Consider the following 23,379-nt stretch of genomic DNA (forward strand, 5'->3'; position numbering starts at 1 on the left):
TCCAGCTCTATTCTCTTTCTCTTATTTGCCTTTTAGCTAGATTTTAATTCCTCTATTCCCCCACCAGCCCTGTGTCTTTCTACATCAGGGGTGTCCAACCTGGGGCCCATGGGCTGCATGCGGCCCAATAAGGAGTTTTGTGCCACCCAGCTTCTCCCTCCCTCCTGTGCCTCCCTCCAGTGGGTAGTTTTCTGGCCGACTCCCTTGCTGTAGTCATCTGTGGTCGGCATCGGCTCCTCATGCGTGATCTGCAGCTGTGTCAGAAGCGTTCACTCTGACATTACAATGTCAGAGAGAAGGCTTCCAAAGCAGCCATGAATCACGCGCGAGGAGCCGATACTGCCTGCGGACGACTGCAGCAAGGCAGCCGGCCATAAAATAAACACTCGCTGGGAGGCACAGAAGGGTAGGAATGCTTCTAACACAGGTGTGGATCGCTGACGGCCATAAATTAAACACTTACAGCATAGCCACGGATTGCGTGAGGAGCCAGCCACTGCCGCCCACAGCTTTCACCAGAAAAATGATTGCAGTAAGGGAGCCGGCCTGAAGGTAAATACCCGCCAGAGGGAGGCACAGAATAGAGGGACAAGGTTGTGTTGGGACTCGAGAGGAAGGGAGCACAAACTTTGGACAAATGATGAAGGAAGGAGGGAGGGCACATGAGCCATAGGATTGAAGAATGGAAGGAGTGAGAGAGGGAATAGTAAGGGAGAATTGGGTGTCTGAGAGAGGGAAAGAGATGGTGCACATGGAGAGATGAAGAAAGAAGAAAACTGTTGGGCAGAGAGAGGAAGGAGGGAGAGAGAGATAATTATTGAACATGGTGGTGGGAGAGGAGTGAGATAGAGATGCATGGGCATGGAGAGCAGGGGAAGAACATGCTGGGCCGAGGAAGCCTCCTGGACTGGTTTGTTTGTTAAAAAGTACAGAGGGGAGAGTATTAAAAGAAGTGCCAGATTGGGCGTGGGGGGAGAGCTTATGGGGCGAGAAACAGAGAGAGAGATGGTGGGCAGTGGTCTGAAGGGAGAGAAGTTGGACCTGGGGTGGTGTGGAGGAAGAGGGAAAGAGATACTTGAAGGGAGAACTGTTGGGAAGAGAAAGGGAGAAATGGTGGACCTGGGGAAGGGAGGCAGGGGGAGAGATGGGGGTCAGTTGGGAAGAGAAAGGGAGAGAAGTTGAATCTGGTGATGAAAGGGAGGGAGAAATCTTAGGTATGTGGATGGAAGGCAGAGAGATGCAGCATCTTTATTTTTTTCCCTCCATTTCATTGTTCAGCATCAAGGGGGAGGGAAGAACAAAAACAGAAAAGAGAGGGAGCAAAATGTTGGACCATGGAGATAGAGGAGCAGAGATGGTCCCATAGGAGGGCAGGAGGGAGAGCTGGGATAAAAAAAGATGCTAGGAGATGGAAAGGAATGGACAGGTAGTTATAGCCTGACCAGAGGAGAGAGATAATTGGATTCTGAAAGTGGTGAGCCATGTAGATGAGGTCAAAAAGGAGATGACAAGATGAGTGAGAGAGCAGTGAGTACAGTAGTAGAAATGTGGTAATGGGGAGTAGATAGCAGGAAATAGGAGGCTGGGAAAGGAGTGAGATGGGAAATGGGAGAGCTAGGTACTGACAGAAGATAGAGAATTGAGAGGTAGCTGAACATTTAAAAAGGAGAAGAGTGAGAAAGAAGGCAAAATTTGAGTGGACAGAGGCAAAAAAGAAAAAAAAATTAAGAAAACTGAAAAGGAAAATTCAATACATTGGAGACAGGCATAAGAAGGAAATGGAACGAGAGAAGAGGAGAAAGAAATGGACAGCAGACACTGGAAAAAGAATTAGTTGAAGATAGACAAAAAGCAGAAAGAGAAACTGGGACCAAGATGATGGAAAACAAAATATCCAGACAACAAGGTAGAAAAAAATGTTTCATTTTGAATGTATTAACTGGAATATGTTAGTTTTGGGATATGTGCATCACAATTATTTTTGTATTCAGTGGCGTAGTCATATACAGCTGATTTGGGGGAGGGACTAGAGCCCAAAATTAGTGGATGGGCACCAAAGTTTCTCCTTGCCTGAATGCAATTTATAAATACTTGAGGTAGTGGGGATTCCCAAGCCCTGCCAACTGAAGACATCTTCTCCAGTCTGGCAACTCAAAATCTCCGAGCTTTGCAGCCAATGGCAATATCCTCAAGCTGCCACTGCTTTCATGCATGCATGAAAGCCAAGGTGAGAGGGGGGGGGGGACAGAGAGGAGGGAAGGCAGCAGCTCTGCAATATTGCTGCCAGCTGCAGAATTTGGGAAGTTGGAGGGGAGGAGGAGGCCGTCAGTTGGTGAAGCTTGGGGATCCCTACTAACTACAGCAAGGGAGATGTTCATTTTGAGGGAGCCCAAAAAAGCAATAATATTGCCTGAACGATTCTCCACGTGCACCGCTGATAGCTGATTCAGCATCCCTGCTCTGATGAGGTTCACCATAGCTGTAATAGAAGTGAATGGGAGAACCAGAGTGGGGATGCGGAAGTCTGTAGCTGCTCCCACTGTCAGCGGTGCATGTGGAGGATCACTAAATCAGGGTAAGTATTACTGCTTTTTTGGGTTCCTCTCCACAGTGTCCCTTTAATGAAGGTTTATTATTAGATACGTACATCTTCTATATTAGTGATTGCAAATTTGGGACCTGCTCAACCTTTTTTTTTTGCTCATCAGCTAGTGTTAGCATGGCCCCAGAAATCTTTTTCTCGTCCAATGCGGCCCAGGGAAGCCAAAAGGTTGGACACCCCTGCTCTACATCATATTCTTACTTCTCTAGTCCTCCCATTTTCCCCCTGTGACTCTCATTCCCATCTATCAGATACCTTCTAGTTCTCTGTTTTTACTCTCTGTAGTCATACCTTAATTAGCCTCATCTACCTCTGGCACTCATTCCCACAGCCCTACTCAACTTCCATTCTCTTTCTTATATCTTACCACCTTATCCAGGCTTTTGTCTTTTATACTTCTATTTGTACTCTCTCACCTCCTTCCTGCCCCTACCCTTTGTCTCTCACCTTCACAACTTCTGCCTCTTCTCTTTCCCCAGGCATCCATTACCCATCTCTTCCCCATATCCCCTTCTCTAGCATCTGCCCACCTATCTCCTCCTCCAGTATTCACCATGCCTTTCCTACTTGCCCCAGCATCCATCTCTCTGTTCTTCTAGCTCCATCTTCCATTAATTACACTGCACAACAATTTTTTGGTTAAGTCTTGATTCCTGAAAAGTTTTTGGTGATTATGACAGGTACCAACTTGGTATGCTCAAATATGGTTTTGGTTTTACTGCATCACGTAAGAACTATGAGAAATAGACATTTTTATGTTTACTGACAATAAAATATATAGTCAAGTTTACGTTTCGCACAAGCGACTAAATGAAACAGAATTAAAAGTGTTTTGCTCCCGAGTTTCTTTTATATTCAGTGTCTGGTGCATCACGTTGTAGCATCCAACAATAGTCGGCAAGCATTGACGGATTCCAATTGCCCTGGTATCGTTTCTCCATCGTAGCTATGTCTTGATGAAACCTTTCACCGTGCTCGTCACTCACAGCACCGAGATTTGAGGGGAAGAAGTCCAAGTGTGAATGGAGGAAATGAATCTTGAGTGACATATTGCACTTCATTCTCTTGTATGCTTTGAGAAGTTTGTCTACCAGCTGAATGTAGTTTGGGGCTCTGTAATTGCCCAGAAAATTGTCAACAACGTCTTTCAAGGCTTTCCAGCCAATTTTTTCCGGCCCAACTAACAGATCTTCAAATCGCTTGTCACTCATAACATGTCTGATCTGGGGGCCAACAAAAATACCCTCTTTGATCTTGGCATCAGTTATTCTTGGGAACATCTGTCTTAAATAACGAAAACCTTCCCCTTCCTTGTTCATTGCTTTCACAAAATTCTTCATGAGTCCCAGTTTAATGTGAAGAGGAGGCAAAAATATCTTTGTCGGGTCAACAAGCGATTCATGTGCTACATTTTTCTGTCCTGGAACTAACTTTTTACGGAGTGGCCAGTTCTTTCTAGAATAGTGCGACTCTCTGTCTCGGCTGTCCCATTCGCAGATGAAACAGCAGTACTTTGTATAGCCAAGCTGCAGTCCTAGTAACAGAGCAACGACTTTGAGGTCTCCACAGATATTCCAGTTATACCTGGTATACTGGACATACTTTAGTAACATTTCCATATTCTCATATGTTTCTTTCATATGTGCTGCATAGCCAACAGGTACTGAAGGATAAACGTTGCCATTGTGCAACAGAACAGCTTTCAGGCTTAACATTGACGAATCAATGAAAAGACGCCACTCTTCCGGGTTGTGATCACAACCAAAGACCGAGAACAATCCTTCAATGTCACAACAGAAACAGAGACTGTCGACTTGTGCAAAAAATTTGGTTATATCATGATGCCGGTCTCGAAACACAGAAATTTTCGTACCTGGTGATAGCAAACACCATTCCTGCAGACTCGAACCTAGCAGCTCAGCTTTTGCTTTTGACAGACCCAAATCTCTGACCAAATCGTTCAATTCGGACTGTGTTATCAGATGTGGATCGCCTGATGAGGATGGTTCAAAATCCGGGTCAATGTCACTGTTAGAACCCTGCACTGCAGTTTCTTCATCTGGTTCGTCTAAGGTCCAATCCTCTGGTGGTTTCGGAACTGGAAGACTGTCATCATGTGGCATGGGTCTCATTGCTGAAGGCAGATTAGGATATTCAATTGACTTCTTGTTTTTGGCAGAGAAACCAGACACATTAGTCAAACAGAAATAACAGTCCGTCACATGGTCTTTCTGTTCTCGCCATATCATCGGAACAGCAAATGGCATCGTCTTTCGAGTACCTCTGAGCCAGGCTCTCAGACTAACAGCACATGTCGCACAGCAAATGTGAGGCGCCCATTGCTTGTCTTGATCACCTATTTTGCAGCCAAAATACAGATGATAGGCTTTCTTTACAAGGGCAGTCATCGAACGTCTCTGAGGCGTAAGTGTATATTCCCCACAGATATAGCAGAATGTGTCGCGGCTGTTACGACACCGACGAGACATATTGCCCGACACCAAAACGTCTATAGCATCAAGCTTACTTACTGTTATATTGCTACAGCTACTATACTACTATACTTTACTATACTGATACTATATACACACACGGACTATCTATATTAACCAAATGAGCAGGATCGGTGTATGGAAGCCACCATTATAGCATGGTGAGACAGCGCAAGCTCGTTCAGACCTGCCCAGACATGCCCAGGATGTCATCTTCCATAAAACAGCTTCCAACCTGGCTAGATTTTATGCATGGACATACCCAGGCGGCACAAACCGTTGTTGATAAGACACTTATGGGAGAAAAAATTGTTTGCATCCAAATATAAGAAAAAATCACGACAAAATTGAAGATTTCTCTGAAATGGTATGTGATGGGTAATTTTTGATGTAATATTCATGATCAGCACCCAAAATTCTATAAGAAACACCCAGCAGTGTTCAGGAAGCAAAAACTTTGTTGTGCAGTGTTATGTGCTTATTTTCTGAGGAGAAAGCAAGCATACTAATTTCACATATAGGTGACATCATCCATGGAACCTAGTACGGATACTGTCACGTGCACTGTCACTTTAAATCTTTAGACTGTGGTCAGGACCCAGACACTGATCACACCAATTACAGGGGTCAGAGCCTGAAATGGTCCAACTACATCGAGCAAATTTCTTGAAGCTACTCAGCATCTTCTTTGACATGGAGGAAAAACAGCCAATGTGAAGTTAAAAGGCATGAGGGATTACAGAGGTTGAGTGAAAAATATGGTCTTGCAGCTGTGGAAGGGGTGATCCACTGAGGCTGGCTTTTGGTGCCCCTAAATTTGGACACTCTGAGTGCCACATTGGCTCTCCTCTTAAGCTGACTCTGGCCTCCCTATTTCCTGTGCCTTACTGTCCAGCATCTCCCCTTTTCCACTCCAAATAGTCCTGCTTCTATGTTCTCCTTTCCCATGTGTCCCAATATATATATCCCTCTTTCTCCTGTCCTTACTGTCTCTCCTACCTCTTGTAGTCTGCCCTCTCACACTTGCAGCTTCTTTCTGCTGCAGCAGTTCTTTACTCTTAATAACCCCCCCCCCAAAAAAAAAAAAAAAAAAAGGAGCTGCTGGCATGGCACAGAGCCTCGTGCTGCAGCACTCACAACCAGACTCTGCCGGAGCTACCCTCTGTGATGCTTCTCTGAGGGAGGTTCCGTCAGAGTCTGGCTGTGAGTACTGTAGCTCAAGACTATGCACCAATAGCTTTATTGGGTATTTTTTTTTGTGTGTGTGTGTGTACAGAACCGCTACAGTAAAAAGGAGCCACAGGTTTGAGGTAAGGGAAGGGGGCAGACCATGGGATTTGGGGGAGCCAGAAGGGACAATGCTGGATGGGAAGGGCGAGGAAAATAGAGGTATAAATGCTGGGCAATGGGAGGTAGAAGGAACCAGTTGGTCCAGCAACATTTGAAAGGACAATGGCCCCCCTTGCCCCTCCCCCCAACTATGCCCATAGAAATGGACTATGTCCTACAGACAAACTACACAGTGAGATATAATTGGCAATTCAGGTGGAAAAAGATGACTAGTTCAAGACCTTTGGAGTTCTTGACATTCTACTAACTGGTAGAATACCAACTAAGAAACTTCCCAAATTACAAGTGACTGGCCATTTTATTGGGTTTATGACATCACTTAAGGAAATAATTAAACATACATAGTTGATACTTTTTCCAATTGAATTCCAATTGCTTCATTAAGGTCCAGTGATAAATTGCATAATCCAGCAATGTTCTTTTGGTTAGTTTCAAGTCACAAGTTTAAGTTTCAAGTTTATTAGGATTTGATATACCGCTTATCAAGGTTATTTAAGCGGTTTTTACAATCAGGTACTCAAGCATTTTCCCTATCTGTCCCGGTGGGCTCACAATCTATCTAACGTACCTGGGGCTATAGAGGACTGAGTGACTTGCCCAGAGTCACAAGGAGCAGCGCGGGGTTTGAACCCACAACCCCAGGGTGCTGAGGCTGTAGATCCAACCACTGCGCCACACACTCCTCACAAGGTTTCTTGTTAATCTTATTTCATTAGTAATTTTCCCTAGCAAAAATAATGACTTAGTTATCACATGCTAGGTAGTGTTCTATTTCAATGCATTGCACATCTTGTAACAACTTGTTGCATCTTGTTCATTTAGGGTACACTGACCTTGTTCATATGCCCTAAGATATAGGTATTTCCTCTGTTTCCTCTATTCTGGAACAAACATCTATTTAAAAACTTTAACATTTGCCAGTAATGCTAGCCAAGCAATATTCTTTTATTGTAACTCTGAAGCATTTCTATATCCTTCAGATTCATTTTTTATTATCTATATATTCGTGTCTTTTCAGGTTTCCCAGGCAAAGGGTATCTCATACATATTGGATTATAGGTCCCCTTATATCCTGCTTAATACGATTATTGCCATCAGTATCATGGGATCCCCAAGGAGCAGAGGCTGCCTGTTCTTGTGAGGCCTGTTGCAGCTTAACATCTTATGAAACATTTGTTGTTGCTGCTGCTGTAATTCTGCTGCTGTTGCTCCAAATGAGCCTGCATAAACTGCCTACTCTGCCTTTTTTCCTGTGTGCTTTTCTCTATACTGGGCAAAGGTAAACTCCCTTCTTCCTGTTCTTGCCTGCATAAACTGCTGCCATTGTTGCTGCTGCCCCTGCAGCACCTGAATCAGCTTTTCCATGCTTTACAGTTACACTTTTCAATGCCTGTCTCTCTGTCTCTCATTTTTTTCTTATTCCAGTCCTTGTTTTCTTCTTCTTGGTAGTTTGCACAACTTAAAACATAAAAACAACTCCTGCCTGTTTGGCTCTGACCACACTGGATCCAAGCCCTACCTCAGGGCAGAAGTTATCTCCTTAGCTCCTCTTGTTAAGAAAATAATTCTTATCACAAATCCAGAAGGTACATGGGCACCTCCATTTGTGAAATAGCTGAACATGGTTACAGCAGAGATCCCTACAAATATACATACTTTGGAGGGGAACAAAAATATTTATTTATACATAATTCCTGAGCTTGTTCTTCTCAGGTTCTGATACCAGTAACATTTTTCCAGAAACCAAAACTCAAAAGTAAAGTTCTGTGTTACAAAACAAGACTATATTTCTTTGGCTGCAGCTGCCCCACCCCAAAAACAGGGTTAGCAAGATTGTCCCTAGCACACAGTTGCCTCTAGCCAGGTACTGGAATAAAGTTCTCAACTTCAGAAATGTAGTGTCTTACCTCAGCCAGTCAGTCTGTGAAAATAACCTCCAGCCAAAACCCCCTTCTGCTACCTTCCTCTGGGATTCTTTTCTCTGACTGTATCACTGCCTTTTATGATCCTTAGAGCTACTTCCTGGTCTATTTTCATCCTCCCCTCCCTGAGGATGGCTCTTCTTTCCTACAATTGTTCTGACTCTGAGGAATTGTCCAGCAGGTGGAGTGGCAATGTTCTATATACTCCTTTACATCCACCTTAACATATAATTCTAATCCTCCATCAATTCAATCCACCCTGTCACTGTGATATAATTTGTACCCTGGTATTACAGTTTCTCATTGGTTATCTTCCTTTTGCCTTGTCTCAGAGATGCCTATTAGATCTACTGTTTCTTTTCATTTAGTACAATATATTCTAACTCTCCCATCTTGTTTCTTAAGCTTCTGACATTTGCACACAGACATTTCAATGTTTGTCATTCCTATTTATAGTTTGCTCAGCAGTTGGCATGGATAATTTGCAATTTTTAAAATATTCCTGTTCTGTATTTAAGGAAACCTGGTCTACTGTGGCCTGTATTGCAACCTCACTATCATGTTACTCTGTCTTTCCTATTAGGGTGATATCTTTTAAAGATACCTTGTTCTAAACCATGCTTTTTTGAGCGACTGTCTGCTTTCCTTTAGTTTCTAGTTTAAAAGCTACTCTATTTCCTTTTTAAATGTTGATGCCAGCAGCCTGGTTCCACTCTAGTTAAGGTGGACCCCATCTTTCAGAATAGGCTCCCCTTTTCCCAGAATGTTGCCCAGTTCCTAACAAATGTAAAACCATCCGCCTTGCACCATCGCCTCACCCACACATTGAGACTCCAGAGCTCTGCCTGCCTTGGATCTTGCGTATGGAATTGAGAGCACTTCTAAAAATGCTACCCTTGAGGTTCTGGATTTTAATTTCCTACCTAAGAGCCTAAATTTGTCTTCTAGAACCTTCCAACCACATTATCCTATGTCATTGGTACCCACATGCACTAAGACAGGTAAGGAAATTTGCTTTCAGCACCGAGAATGCTATTGCCTGGGGCCTAGAATACTAGTAACTCCTTCTTGTGAAGAGAAGGTAAATTGCAAATTTTAGATGGAGATGAGTCATGGTCAGCACTAGGTTATGAGGAATAGGGGTTCCTGGTTTACTGTAAGAGGAACTGATTTAGCATATAGTTGGTATTTTTAATAGTATCCAGACTAGAGGAGGTGAAGACATGTTTATTCCAGGTTTGTGCCACGTAAAATAGTCTGAAAGTCATCCTGAATTCTTACCTCTGCATTGCCTATGTTATCTCTTCTGCATTAATCCTTGCTTATGGCTCTTCTCCTCAAGCTGTAGCTGGTTTTGGGTCCTTTCCTGGCCTCGTTTTCCTATTTTCTGATGCACACTTCCCATGTGTTCCTCCCTTTGCCTCTGCTGTTGCAGCCAGATGACACATTGAAGCTCCATGTTATAGGAAAGAAATTGTCAGGGGTTGCTCTTAACACCACCTTCTAGGTAGTGATTGTTTTATTTTTCCAGGCTTTAAAGTCCAAGGGTATATAATTGAATTGAATTTTAATTTAATTTAATTCTTATATACCACTAATACCGTGAGGTTCTAAGCGGTTTACAAAAATGATACATTAAAGATACAATAAATAAAATAAATAAATAAAGATAGGTACTTGGAAGTTCCCTTACTGTCCCAAAGGCTCACAATCTAGCTAAAGTACCTGAAAAAACAATTTATGAAAAGTAAAGATAAAAATATAAAGACAGAGGTAGAGATAGAGATAGATATGAATATTCCAACAAGTAATGAATAAATAAGTTAAGTTAGAATTAAAAATAGTAAGTACAATAAATAAAAAAGAGATAAAAAATAAGTATAAAGAAAAATAAAAATAAAATATATTCCAAAAAGCATTAGGATCTGATGTTAAATGATCATAATGATTACAAGCCAAAATATACCACAATATTTCTTGCATTTTAATATACAGGGGCAAATAGGAAGCCATCTTACTGTCCATTAGCATGCCTATTATCATATTTTCCTATTGACATTTACTTAGGATACCATCGTTTATTTCATTTTAACTGGCGTGATAAATGGTACAAGATTTTTATCCGGCACCAAACACTCTACTACTCTTCCTATTTCTGTTGCCAATAATTTGTACATATTTTGTATTCAGTGATTTGAATAGATGACAGATGTATTTTTCAGCCCCTGGGCATTCTGTTATGTATAGCATATTTAACATTAATTGAAAGCTATACCAATTCTCTTTAGTGAAGTTATTAGTACTATTGCCTATAGGTTCTTTTGAACGAAATATTGATGTTTGCCACAGCAGCACAATTACAGATGCAGTCCACAGTTGTGATCTTAAGCAGTAATCAGCATGTCTACATTGATAGAAGTTTGACAGATAAATCTGTATGTTTAAAAATAGCACTTACTGATAGCAAGTTCTCAGAGCTTGATTTTCTATTGTCAATCAATTGTTTAAATTGTGAAGCTTATTCTTCATCAAGAATGGGTTGTTGTATATTTCTGTGAGTTTCTAATGGGAGGTGCCAATTGGAGATAAACCTTTTTATACCCAAAAATGAAAAAGACTAACTGGGAATTAGTAGAGTGACTTTTTTTTGAAGGTTGGAAATTATGAACCTAATAAAAATTTGTTTCATTTTATAGGTGATATGTCAGATGGGAATACTATGAAAGTAGAACCACCTTCTACACAACATTAAGTATGGATGAACAAAATTGTGTTGAAAAAGATCAAAACTTTACAACTGAAGTGCCAGAGGACCTTAACAATAATTTTCCAGAAGAAAACATTGTAAAGGATTCTTTACCTGACCAAAAAAGAAGAGACGTATCTGGTGAAATATCTGAGAGTATAGAGAACAGGAGAGAGAGCTGCAGAAACAAAAGACCAGCCAGCTCAGACATTACTGGAGTTGGGTCTGAAAATGAATGTTTATCCAAAAGAATAAAGCCTTCAGTTCCAGAAAGTGAGGACTCAGGTGCTGGAACAAATAGTGCAAATGTCACAACAAAGGAGAGAATGAATGAAAAAGAAGCAAGAGATTGTTCAACTAGTGATCCACACCAGACAAAGTGTTCAATTCAGCTTTGTGCCTTTGTTGGCTTAAATGATAGAGACCTACAAGATCACATAGAAAAGGAGCATTCCCAAGAGACTGTAATACCTATATCTAAAAATGTGTCATCTCTTCACTCAGAAGAAATTAGACAGACAACTGATGGAGACACAACTGGAGCTTTTAATTGCAAAGACTGTGATCATTCTTTCTTTTCAAAATTTGATTTGGATGAACATATTCTTAGTATTCATAAGAAACAATCAGAAAACAGTTATTGCCCCCCAGAAGATAGTACTGCTGTACAAGCCCCTATCAAAGAGAGACACAGAGAAGAATTAATCTTTTGTTGTGATCTCTGTGGCTTTCATTGTACTGAGGAAGATCTCCTTCATGCTCATTTCCTTGGTAAGACACACCTCCGTCGTCAAAATCTTGTTGCACAAGATGGGTACATACAGATGTTGACCAAAAGTTCTTCCTCTAAAAAACAATATAAAGCAATAAGAAAGACAAGTGAGAAAAGAAAACTTTTGGTCAATAAATCAGCTGATTCTAAAGGGTTGAGAAATCTTGACAGTAAGCTGAAGAATGCTAAAGAAAGTATTGCTAAAAATAATGATGAACTTCATGTTGAAATGATTCCATTTGAAGAATCTTTTGTAAGAGAACAGATGGAAAGAAGCAATAGATTGAAAATAGTTTCACCTAATGAGAAGGTAGATCATAAAGATCAGGTGGAGAAACTAGAAAAATCAGGAATCCAAGAGGATAGTTCAGATAAATCAGTTGCCACTGAAGATCTGGAAAGTACTCCAGCAATCAAAAACATAAGAATCTCCAAAAGAGTTGATAGGTTAGCCCGAGAAAGAAATGTTATAGCAGTGAACAAAACCTTCAGGAGAAGAGCTGAATCGTTCATGTGTAAGAGTCAAGTTAAACACCAATTTCACTTGTTTGGGCGAAGTAAAGGTAAAAATCGCAGAGTGCTTATACGGCATGCTTTCAGGGCACATATGAAACCCAAAGAGTTGAAATCTGTCGAGTTAAAGACGATCAAGGCTGCTACCGACTGCTCAGCTAAGCAAGATGTGAATCAGCATAAAAAAAGTATATGCTCTGCTAGCATAAATAAGCATGAGTATTCTGACTTGCAACCTGATATTTCAGACCACAAGATACTGCGCACTTGTCCTTACTGTGATCATGTTTTTCAGAACAGAAAAGGCTTGGAGATTCATGTCAAAAGACGCCACACTAAAGAAATGCAGTTTCACTGTCAGCCTTGTGGTTATTCTTGTGTAACAAGAGGAGACTTTGAAAAACACTGTCAAACTAATAGACATCAGATGGTTGTGTGTTTTGATTGTCATCTTTGTTCATTTGTTGCCACAGATGAAAACAATCTTAAAAGTCACACGGCTGATGAGCATAATATGCACTTTGGTTGTACTGCTTGTAAGCTCTACTTTTCAGCTGAGGATGACTTAATACAGCATAAAAAAACAAAAGAGCACAGTAGTTTACTCGGAAAGCAAAATACTGCTGGGTCCAATAAAAATGATTTGATGCTAGAAACTGTAGCTGTCGATACATCAGAGTTGCATATTAATACAAAAAATATTGTAAATGAAATAGAAACGAAAATACAAGATTCACAGCAAGCATCGAGGGCAAGTAATAGTGATGAAGAAAAACATTGTTTTCAGAGCAAAGCCCAGTTTAAATGTAAAAAGTGTTTCTATAAAACAAGATCATCCACGGTTCTTACAAGGCACATAAAACTTCGTCATACACGGGATTTTCATTTTCTTTGTAAAGCATGTAATCTTTATTCATTGAGCAAAGAAGGGATGGAAAAACATATTAAAAGAAGTAAACACATTGAAAATGCAAAGCGAAATAACATTGGTTTACTTTTTGAAGAGTGTATTGAAAAAGTTTGTGCAGATATAGGTGATGTAATAGAAACAGAACCTGCTACCTCTGAGAATGAAATTTCTAAGTCCCATAAGAAAAGTGTGCAGATGCAGTCATGTAGTCATTCAGAGAATTTATCAGCTATCAAAGAATTGCCCCAGCCAATGGTCACCAATGAGAGTGATTCACTTTTAGTCAATACGCTCAAAAGAGGAAGACCTAAAGGAAGTACTTCTAGAACATGTACTCATTGTGGTCTTTTGGCTTCCAGTGTGACAAATTTGTCTGTTCACATTAGACGAAAACATAGTCACCAGTACAGCTATTTATGTAAAGTTTGCAACTATTACACAGTAACCAAAGGTGATATGGAACGTCATTGCACCACTAAGAAGCACAAAAGCCGCGTTGAAATGGAAACTCATAAAAAACAAAAAACAGATAACATTGCTCCTGATAGGTCTAATGTAGAGTCCATCAGCAAGAAGACTAAAAGTTCTGTTTTCATTTTGAATGACCATGTTGGGGATGGCAATCAAGTAGAAGTAGATGCTCCAAACTTAGAGAAAAACACAGACGACCATAGAAATTTTATAAATTTAGAAATGAAAAATATACTTGCATCAAATGACGAGTGCAATCAAAATTCAACAGATAAAACACAGCATGTGCTTAAAGAGTTGGACAGTTCGATTCAAGAGAGAGAGAATGATCTTTGCCTTCAAGTAAGATCTACAGGTGAAAATAGTAATAAATGCATTCATTGCGACTTCATTGCCTACTCATTTTCATCTTTAGAGTTACATATTAAACGAAAACACACTAAGGAATTTGAATATTACTGCATGGCCTGTGATTATTATGCTGTTACTCGACGAGAGATGACAAGGCATGCAGCCACAGAAAAGCATAAAATTAAAAGACAGTGCCATTTTCATTCTGAGGAGGAAGAAGTCAGTAGAGCAGGCAACACAAAAGAAATAGCAACTAGCTTTTCTCAAAAGCAAAATCAAGAAGGTTCTAAGGAATTTCATAAAATGCTTGCTAATACAGTATATGATGTAGATAAAGAAAGACAGGATCTTAACAAATTACAAAGCTTAGCTGGCTGCTTGGCTTTGCAAGATGATGAAAGATTAGATGTACCCAACAGTGGAGAAGATGCTAATATTTGTTCAGGTCTTCAACAGGCCATTTCAAAAGCTGAAGTTACTGCTAAAAATGATATAGCATTATTGAAATCAGGAGTTATATATGAGGTGCAGAAAACGGGGCATGAAGAAAATATGGTTGATTCAGATTTACTGGATGTATCGGAAAAAGAAAGAGAAGACTTCTCTGTGGATGCTGATGCAAATGATTCACATGATATGGATAATGTGCTGAGAAATGAAAATAAAGATTTAAAGGAATATGGAAATACTGAAATTCTTGCAGAAATGCAACCGACAGAAAGTTCTAAAACTATCACACCATCTATTCCAGATAAAGACGCTATCAGTAAGCAGTCAAATCTTGAAGAAAGTAGTACAAATGTTAATAAAATGCCACCTCGTTCAGAGGATTATAAAGGCACCGAAGGAAATCAGTCTGTAGAGGAAGCCCTCATACATGCACAGCATGAAGCGGAGGCAGCCTTAAGTGATAGTATTTGGGAAGTAGATGATTCCTCTACTGAAGACATGCAAGAAAATAGTAGCAAGGCAACTGTAGCCATAAGCAGCATAGATGATAAAGCAAAATCATTACACATTGTTGGACATTTTGATTCGTCTATAGTAAGGCTAAAAGATCAGCAGGAAGGTGGCTCTGCCACCTGCTCTGATGAAAGACAAATGGCCATTGGAAAAAAAACTGAGTTGCATTTGAAAACGGACAGTACAAGTCCGCAGCTTGCTAAAAGGAGAAAGCCTGAAGGAAACTCCCATGGTGAAACACCACGTATTCGATGCGATGACTGTGGCTTTTTAGCAGATGGTTTAAGTGGACTAAATGTACATATAGCCATGAAACATCCTTCAAAGGAAAAACATTTTCATTGCTTACTCTGTGGAAAGTCATTTTACACGGAAAGTAATCTTCACCAGCATTTGGCGAGTGCTGGCCACATGAGGAATGAGCAGGCAAGTGTAGAAGAACTGCCAGAAGGAGGAGCCACCTTTAAATGTGTGAAGTGTACAGAACCATTTGATTCTGAGCAGAATTTGTTTCTTCATATTAAAGAACAGCATGAGGAATTGTTACGGGAAGTCAATAAGTACATTGTGGAAGACACTGAGCAAATCAACCGCGAGAGAGAGGAGATAAAAGGCAATATTTGCAAATATTGTGGAAAGATGTGTAAGAGCAGCAATTCCATGGCCTTTCTTGCTCATATTCGGACACATACAGGTATGTAATCTGTGACCGATACCATCCGTTCAGCTAGAGTTTATTTTCAAATTTATACAATAATTGTGAAGTCTTTAGCTGTTCACTTAAATCGGAATTGGTTGTAGATTTTCATTGGAACTTTAAATGCTCATAAATGTTAATCTTTTATATGGCCTTAAGGATATCACAGTCTGCAATATTACTCACCTTTAGGAGGTATTTTCTGCAGACAGCAAGATTGAAGAGTGCACAAGTGGGTGATGGCATTCGATAGTTCTGGCACAGAACTGTTTTTCCAGAGCTCAGAACTTCCTTTAAAGTTCTGGGCATATCCGGCTCTTGCTTTGTGCAACTGTCTCCTCAGCTCCTTAGTTGATCTCAAAGTTCAAAGAGTAAAACAGAGATGGGAGGGTTTGTGTGCCTTCGAAAAACATCTGTTAGAGGTGAGCATTGTTGCTTTTTCTGTCAACAAGCAGGACTGAGTTAGGCACACAAGTGAGTGATTCCCAAGCTTAGGGCTGCTCAGAATTAAATTGTCTTAGCTCTTGGAGCACGTTCAAGGAAGACAAGTCCATAGTGGAGATATTAAGGCCTGAATTCTATAAACGGCACCTTAAGTTAGGCACCTAACTTAAGTTGAAAGTGCCATTTAAAACGGGGAAAAAAGCATTAAAAAAAAAATGTATGTGCCTTCTAGCACCTAAAAAAAGGCCTATATATATATCCCAATGTTATTACAGAGGAGTCTTAACTAGAAATGCTATAATAAAGAAACCTGCTCCTGACTCTCTACTTTGCACCCAAAGCCTTTACGATGCCTTCTGGCATTAGCCATGCCTACAGTGGCATTAGGCATCATAAAGTGCCTTCATAGGCACAATTCTGGTGCCTTTTTTTAGGCTATAACAAAGAAACCTGCTCCTGACTCTACTTTGCACCCAAAGCCTTAAATACCAAATTAACACTTACAGGACACTTGTCCATTGGTTTCCAATGGGAGGTTATCAGTCTGTGGGAACTTCCTATCAATAATTTAAGGAGTTCACCAGGGTATGTCCACAGTACATTTGTGCTCTAAAGCACCCTGCAGGATCTACCCACAAACATTATTTATTACCAACCTGTACGTGGGTGAGGGTAGATCCTGCAGTGCGCTTTAGGGCGCACGTGTAATGTGAACATACCCTGGTGAACCCCTTAAATTATTGATAGGAGATTCCCACAGACTGATAACCTCCCATTGGAAACCAAAGCACAAGTGTCCTGTAAGTGTTAATTTGGTATTTAAGGCTTTGGGTGCAAAGTAGAGTCAGGAGCAGGTTTCTTTGTTATAGCCTAAAAAAAGGCACCAGAATTGTGCCTATGAAGGCACTTTATGATGCCTAATGCCACTGTAGGCATGGCTAATGCCAGAAGTGGCGTTAGGCATCGTAAAGTTCTTCCCAAAGCCGCAATTCTATAAACTGCACCATCACGTGATTGACACACAATTGGCCGCTGCTTTTAAGGTGATTGCTGACAATGGCACCTTATATAGAATCCGGCCCTAAATTAACTCTTTTCTTTGGTCTTCACCGAGGAAAATGTGGCGGAGATATCAGTGCCAGAAATTGTATTCAATGCTGATGAGCCAGAGAAACAAACAAATCTCTAACACTGGAATATGTAATGGGTCAATTTGACAAATTGAGCAGTAGCAAATCACCTGGAACTGATAATATACATCCCAGAGTACTGATAGAATTGAAAAATGAACTTGCAGAGCTATTGTTAGTGATTTGTAATTAAAAAAAAAACAAAAACAAAAAACCCACATGGTACCGGAAGACTGCAGGGTGGCCAATGTAGCGCCGAGTTTTGAAAAGGGCTCCAGAGGTGACCCGGGAAATTATAGACAGGTGAGTCTGTTGGTGCCGGGCAAAATGGTAGAGGCTATTATATAGAACACTAGCTGATGCCCCGGCGTTGCACGGGTATTTAATTATAGCAATAACACTGTAAATGGATTCAAATAAAGATACTTTATAGTGGTGAATGAATGCAAGTCTCACTGGAATTAGCAATCTCTGAAACTGAAAAGGAAGATCTGTTGGAATAAGTGGCATCCAAAAGTTTCAGTATTGATTTAAACAACTCAATATGTGGAAACTCAGGTTGAAAAGAAACTCCATGCAGTTTTTTCCCCGGTTCAGAATGGAACCTGTGTACCTAGTTCAGCATATGTGAGTACTCATGTAATGTAATAACATTATGAACTGGGGTGCATGAAGGAAACAGTTACAAACACAGTTAGAACATACAAACTCTATATGTATGGTGTCCGTGGTAGAATAGAAAAGATGTCCATAGTGGTTATAGTGTCATATAAAGTGTTTTATAGTTGGAAATTACTGTGAGAATGGCAGCTTTTTACATCCTTTCCATTGACATGAATGGGTGAAATAAGATTTTCTGTTTGTAGCTCCGCCCACATGTGCAGGTGGGCCGCGAGACCCCCAGAACATATCACCCCAGGTAGTGAGGGATCTGCATACCAAGTTTCGTTCAAAGCGGTCAAGCCGTTTTTGAATTAGTGTGAGAATGGCAGCTTTTTACATTTTTTCCATTGACATGAATGGGTGAAATCTGATGTTCTGTTTGTAGCTCCGCCCACGTGTACAGGTGGGCCGCGAGACCCCCAGAACATATCACCCCAGGTAGTTGGAATTACTGTGAGAATGGCAGCTTTTTACATTTTTTCCATTGACATGAATGGGTGAAATCTGATTTTATGTTTGTAGCTCCGCCCACGTGTGCAGGTGGGCCGCGAGACCCCCAGAACATATCACCCCAGGTAGTGAGGGATCAGCATACCAAGTTTCGTTCAAATCAGTCAAGCCGGTTTTGATTTACATAGAAACAGAAATAGACGGTAGATAAGGGCCCACGGCCCATCTAGTCTGCCCACCTTAATGTCCCTCCCCTACCTTTGCCCTGTGAATAGATCCCATGTGCCGATCCCATTTGGCCTTAAAATCAGGCACGCTGCTGGCCTCAATCACCTGTAGTGGAAGACTATTCCAGCGATCAACCACTCTTTCAGTGAAAAAGAATTTCCTGGTGTCACCTCGTAGTTTCCCGCCCCTGATTTTCAACGGATGCCCTCTTGTTGTTGTGGGACCCTTGAAAAAGAAGATATCTTCCTCCGCCTCGATGCGGCCCGTAAGATACTTGAACGTCTCGATCATGTCCCCCCTCTCTCTGCGCTCCTCGAGCGAGTATAGCTGTAATTTGTCAAGCCGTTTTTCGTATGGTAGATCTTTGAGTCCTGAAACCATCCGGGTGGCCATTCTTTGCACCGACTCCAGTCTCAGCACATCCTTGCGATAATGCGGCCTCCAGAATTGCACACAGTATTCCAGGTGGGGCCTCACCATGGATCTATACAATGGCATAATGACTTCCGCCTTACGACTGACGAAACCCCTTCGTATGCAGCCCATGATTTGTCTTGCCTTGGACGAAGCCTGCTCCACTTGATTGGCAGACTTCATGTCCTCACTGACGATTACCCCCAAGTCTCGTTCTGCTACCGTTTTTGCTAGGATCTCGCCATTAAGGGTATAAGACTTGCATGGATTCTGGCTGCCCAGGTGCATAACTTTGCATTTTTTGGCATTGAAGTTGAGTTGCCATGTCCTAGACCATCGCTCCAGTAGGAGTAGGTCGTGCATCATGTTGTCGGGCACTGAATCTTCGTCTGTTGTGCATTTGCCCACTACATTACTCAGTTTGGCGTCATTGGCGAATAATGTTATTTTACCTCGAAGCCCTTCTGCCAAGTCTCTTATAAAGATGTTGAATAGGATTGGGCCCAAAACTGAGCCCTGTGGTACTCCACTAATCACCTCCGTCATTTCGGAGGGGGTGCCGTTCACCACCACCCTTTGGAGCCTACCTCCAAGCCAGCTCCCAACCCATTTCGTCAATGTGTTACCTAATCCTATAGAACTCATCTTGCTCAGTAACCTGCGGTGTGGTACGCTATCGAATGCTTTGCTAAAGTCCAGGTACACAATGTCCAGGGACTCCCCAATATCCAGCTTCCCCGTTACCCAGTCAAAGAAGCTGATCAGGTTGGATTGGCAGGATCTCCCCTTAGTAAATCCATGTTGTCGGGGATCCCGTAGATTCTCCTCATCCAGGATCTTATCTAATTGGTGTTTGATTAGAGTTTCCATTAGTTTGCTCACTATCGATGTTAGACTCACTGGTCTGTAGTTTGCTGTCTCCATCTTTGAGCCTTTCTTGTGGAGTGGAATGACGTTAGCCGTCCTCCAGTCCAACGGGACGCTGCCTGTACTAAGGGAGAGGTTGAAGAGCGCGGACAGTGGCTCCGCCAAGACATCACTCAGCTCCCTAAGCACCCTGTGCAGGTTGTCCGGCCCCATTGCTTTGTTAACCTTGAGCTTTGACAGCTCACCGTAGACACTGCTGGGCATAAACTCAAAGTTACTAAACGGGTCAACTGAGCCAACCCTTGTCTGTAGCTGAGGGTCGAGCCCTGGCGCTTCTCGGGTGAAGACTGAGCAGAAGTATTCATTTAATAGCTGGGCTTTTTCCGAATCCTTTTCCACATAGTCTCCGTCTGGTTTCCTAAGACGTACAATCCCGCTTGAGTTTTTTCTTCTATCACTGATATACCTGAAGAAGGATTTATCTCCCTTCTGGATGTTCTTTGCTAGAGACTCCTCCATGAGGAATTTAGCCTCCCTGACTGCTGTTTTGACGGCTTTTGATTTGGCCAGGTAGTCTGCTCTAGAGTCCTGCTTCCCTGATTGTTTGTAAGAGATGAATGCTTTTTTCTTCTCCTTGATCAGGTCTGAGATCTCCGCAGTAAACCATTGTGGCTTATTGTTCCTTCGCCGTTTACTTACTGATTTTACATAGCGGTTTGTTGCTTCTTGTATGGTTGCTTTCAAAGTCGACCACATTTCTTCCACGTTATCGGTTTCTTCTTGGCTTTGTAGCGCCTGGTGAACAAAGTCTCCCATTTCTTTGAAATTTGTGTCCTTGAATTTGAGGACATTGGTTAGTGTAGTAGATTTAGTGAAACCTTTCCTGATATTGAACCATACCATGTGTCGCCCACCGAGACCTCTGTGACACTTTCTCCATTGGTAAGTATCAGGTCCAGTATTGCCTGATCCCTTGTCGGTTCCAACACCAGTTGCCTGAAGCTTGCTCCTTTCATAGAGTTTAATAGCCTCCTGCTGCTGCCGGAAGCAGAGGTAAGTGTAACCCAATCCACATCAGGCATGTTGAAGTCACCTAGCAATACTGTGTCCCCACGCAAGGTGATATTTTCTATATCTTCGATTATTTCCATATCCAGGTCATCCTGTTGTCTTGGGGGTCTGTAAATTACGCCAAGATACAAGCATTTGTCCTTCCCTCTGGCTAAATTAACCCAAAGGGATTCCCCAGTATACTGGACATCTGAGATTCTCGTGACCTTAATGTCATCTTTAGTATATAATGCTACACCCCCTCCCTTCCTACCCTCTCTGTCCCGGCGAAGCAAGCAAGTGAGAATGGCAGCTGTTTACATTTTTTCCATTGACATGAATGGGTGAAATCTGATTTTCTGTTTGTAGCTCCGCCCACGTGTGCAGGTGGGCCGCGAGACTCCCAGAACATATCACCCCAGGTAGTAAGGGATCTGCATACCAAGTTTCGTTCAAAGCGGTCAAGCCGGTTTTGATTTACTGTGAGAATGGCAGCTTTTTACATTTTTTCCATTGACATGAATGGATGAAATCTGATGTTCTGTTTGTAGCTCCGCCCACGTGTACAGGTGGGCCGCGAGACCCCCAGAACATATCACCCCAGGTAGTTGGAATTACTGTGAGAATGGCAGCTTTTTACATTTTTTCCATTGACATGAATGGGTGAAATCTGATTTTATGTTTGTAGCTCCGCCCACGTGTGCAGGTGGGCCGCAAGACCCCCAGAACATATCACCCCAGGTAGTGAGGGATCAGCATACCAAGTTTCGTTCAAATCGGTCAAGCCGGTTTTGATTTACTGTGAGAATGGCAGCTGTTTACATTTTTTCCTTGACATGAATGGGTGAAATCTGATTTTCTGTTTGTAGCTCCGCCCACCTGTGCAGGTGGGCCGCGAGACCCCCAGCACATATCACCCCAGGTAGTGAGGGATCTGCATACCAAGTTTCGTTCAAATCGGTCAAGCAGTTTTTTATATACTGTGAGAATGGCAGCTTTTAACATTTTTTCCATTGACATGAATGGGTGAAATCAGATGTTCTGTTTGTAGCTTTTTGTATGGCAGTGGGGAGGCTCAGTTGGTTGTGTTGTGGAAAAAACTTTGGATGCCTTTTTGTAAATGTTTTACAGGAATAGCTTTTCATTGTCTAAATGTTCTTTTAGGTAATTTAGACAGTCTGTTAATGCACTTGGTGACATTCGAACACCATGTTTGCAGTCCTTTTGATCATGGTCAGGACCAAGGCACAAGACATTTGGTAAGCATGTTGAAGTTCTGAATTTTTCTTCCACATTTTGGGCACAGATGGAATCCTGACCTTGGCAATATATCTTATTCGTCAAATAAAGAAGTACGAGAAACACAAAAATAAACATTACGAAACACTATAACAAATGGGAGAGCTTTCTTTTGTGTTTGTTCAGATGAGTGGGGAAAAAGAAAACTCAGGAGCTGAAGAGATCACTGCAAGCAGAAAAAGCAGCAAATGCTCAGAATTTTATACTAAAATCTGATTTTTGGGAGAATGGTTCTATCCCAGTGCCATCAGGATGATGTCGCCCACTTCTGTGCCTCACTCCATGCTTCTTGTCAACAGAAAATGGATGATACATTAAATGGAATACACATTTATCTTCAGTAATGCAACATCTAGTGTTTCAGAGGCAATGAATTTATCTAATATTTTGCTAATTTTCCTAAAAAACGCTTAAGTTCAATGATTTGGAATTTTAATTCCAAGCTGAAATCACCATCTTTAAACATGGTCTCAGTTCTGATTGGACTTTCTATTCTTATAAATGTATCTATTCATTTTTCAGCTAATTAGGTACTCTTTGAGGGTACAAAAAAATCACTGTTTAGCCATGTATCTGTACAAAAGGTGGTGTTGGGTATGCTTTTTCTCATGGAATCAAATATGTACATTTGTGTCGCTTAGGAGGAATTGGTGCAGAAAAGGCACAAAAATGTGAAGAGTATATAAGAAAAGCTAGGGGAGGGGTGAGAGACTAAAAGGGGAAGTGGTGTTTTACTAATGTTTGTCAAATACACACCTGTTATTTTGCATTGGGATGTTTTTATCAGTATTTATCCATTAAAACCCAAAATCAAAAGCCCTAATTATAATCTGCGTAGCACTTTAGCACTTGAATTTTTAGGAAACCTGTTAACAGGCCTCTCTGATTTGTCACATATTTTCTAAGTGTAATATTATATTTTGGAAGGAATGAGAATTTCAGCCTCTTAAAATGCAGCAATTGGTACTTAAGGACTTTAGAGTTGCAGCATGTTTTATTTGTTATAATTATAAGTTAGCTGTTAGCATGGATCAGATGTCTGTGT

The 23,379-nt window shown here is 41.3% G+C and overlaps 1 protein-coding gene across 4 annotated transcripts in view; it reads left to right on the forward strand.

Moving 5' to 3' along the window:
* ZNF407 (zinc finger protein 407) overlaps positions 1-23,379 on the forward strand; it is a 1,075,359-nt gene that overhangs the window by 67,335 nt on the left and 984,645 nt on the right. For all 4 annotated transcript variants that reach the window (XM_033934315.1, XM_033934317.1, XM_033934318.1 and 1 more), the window contains one exon: positions 11,063-15,786. In XM_033934315.1, the coding sequence (XP_033790206.1) occupies positions 11,121-15,786 (4,666 nt within the window). In that variant the 5' untranslated portion in view covers positions 11,063-11,120. The remainder of the gene's footprint in view (positions 1-11,062; positions 15,787-23,379) is intronic.

The sequence above is a fragment of the Geotrypetes seraphini genome, chromosome 2 (assembly GCF_902459505.1).
Source record: "Geotrypetes seraphini chromosome 2, aGeoSer1.1, whole genome shotgun sequence".
In the NCBI taxonomy this organism is placed as follows: Eukaryota; Metazoa; Chordata; class Amphibia; order Gymnophiona; family Dermophiidae; genus Geotrypetes; species Geotrypetes seraphini.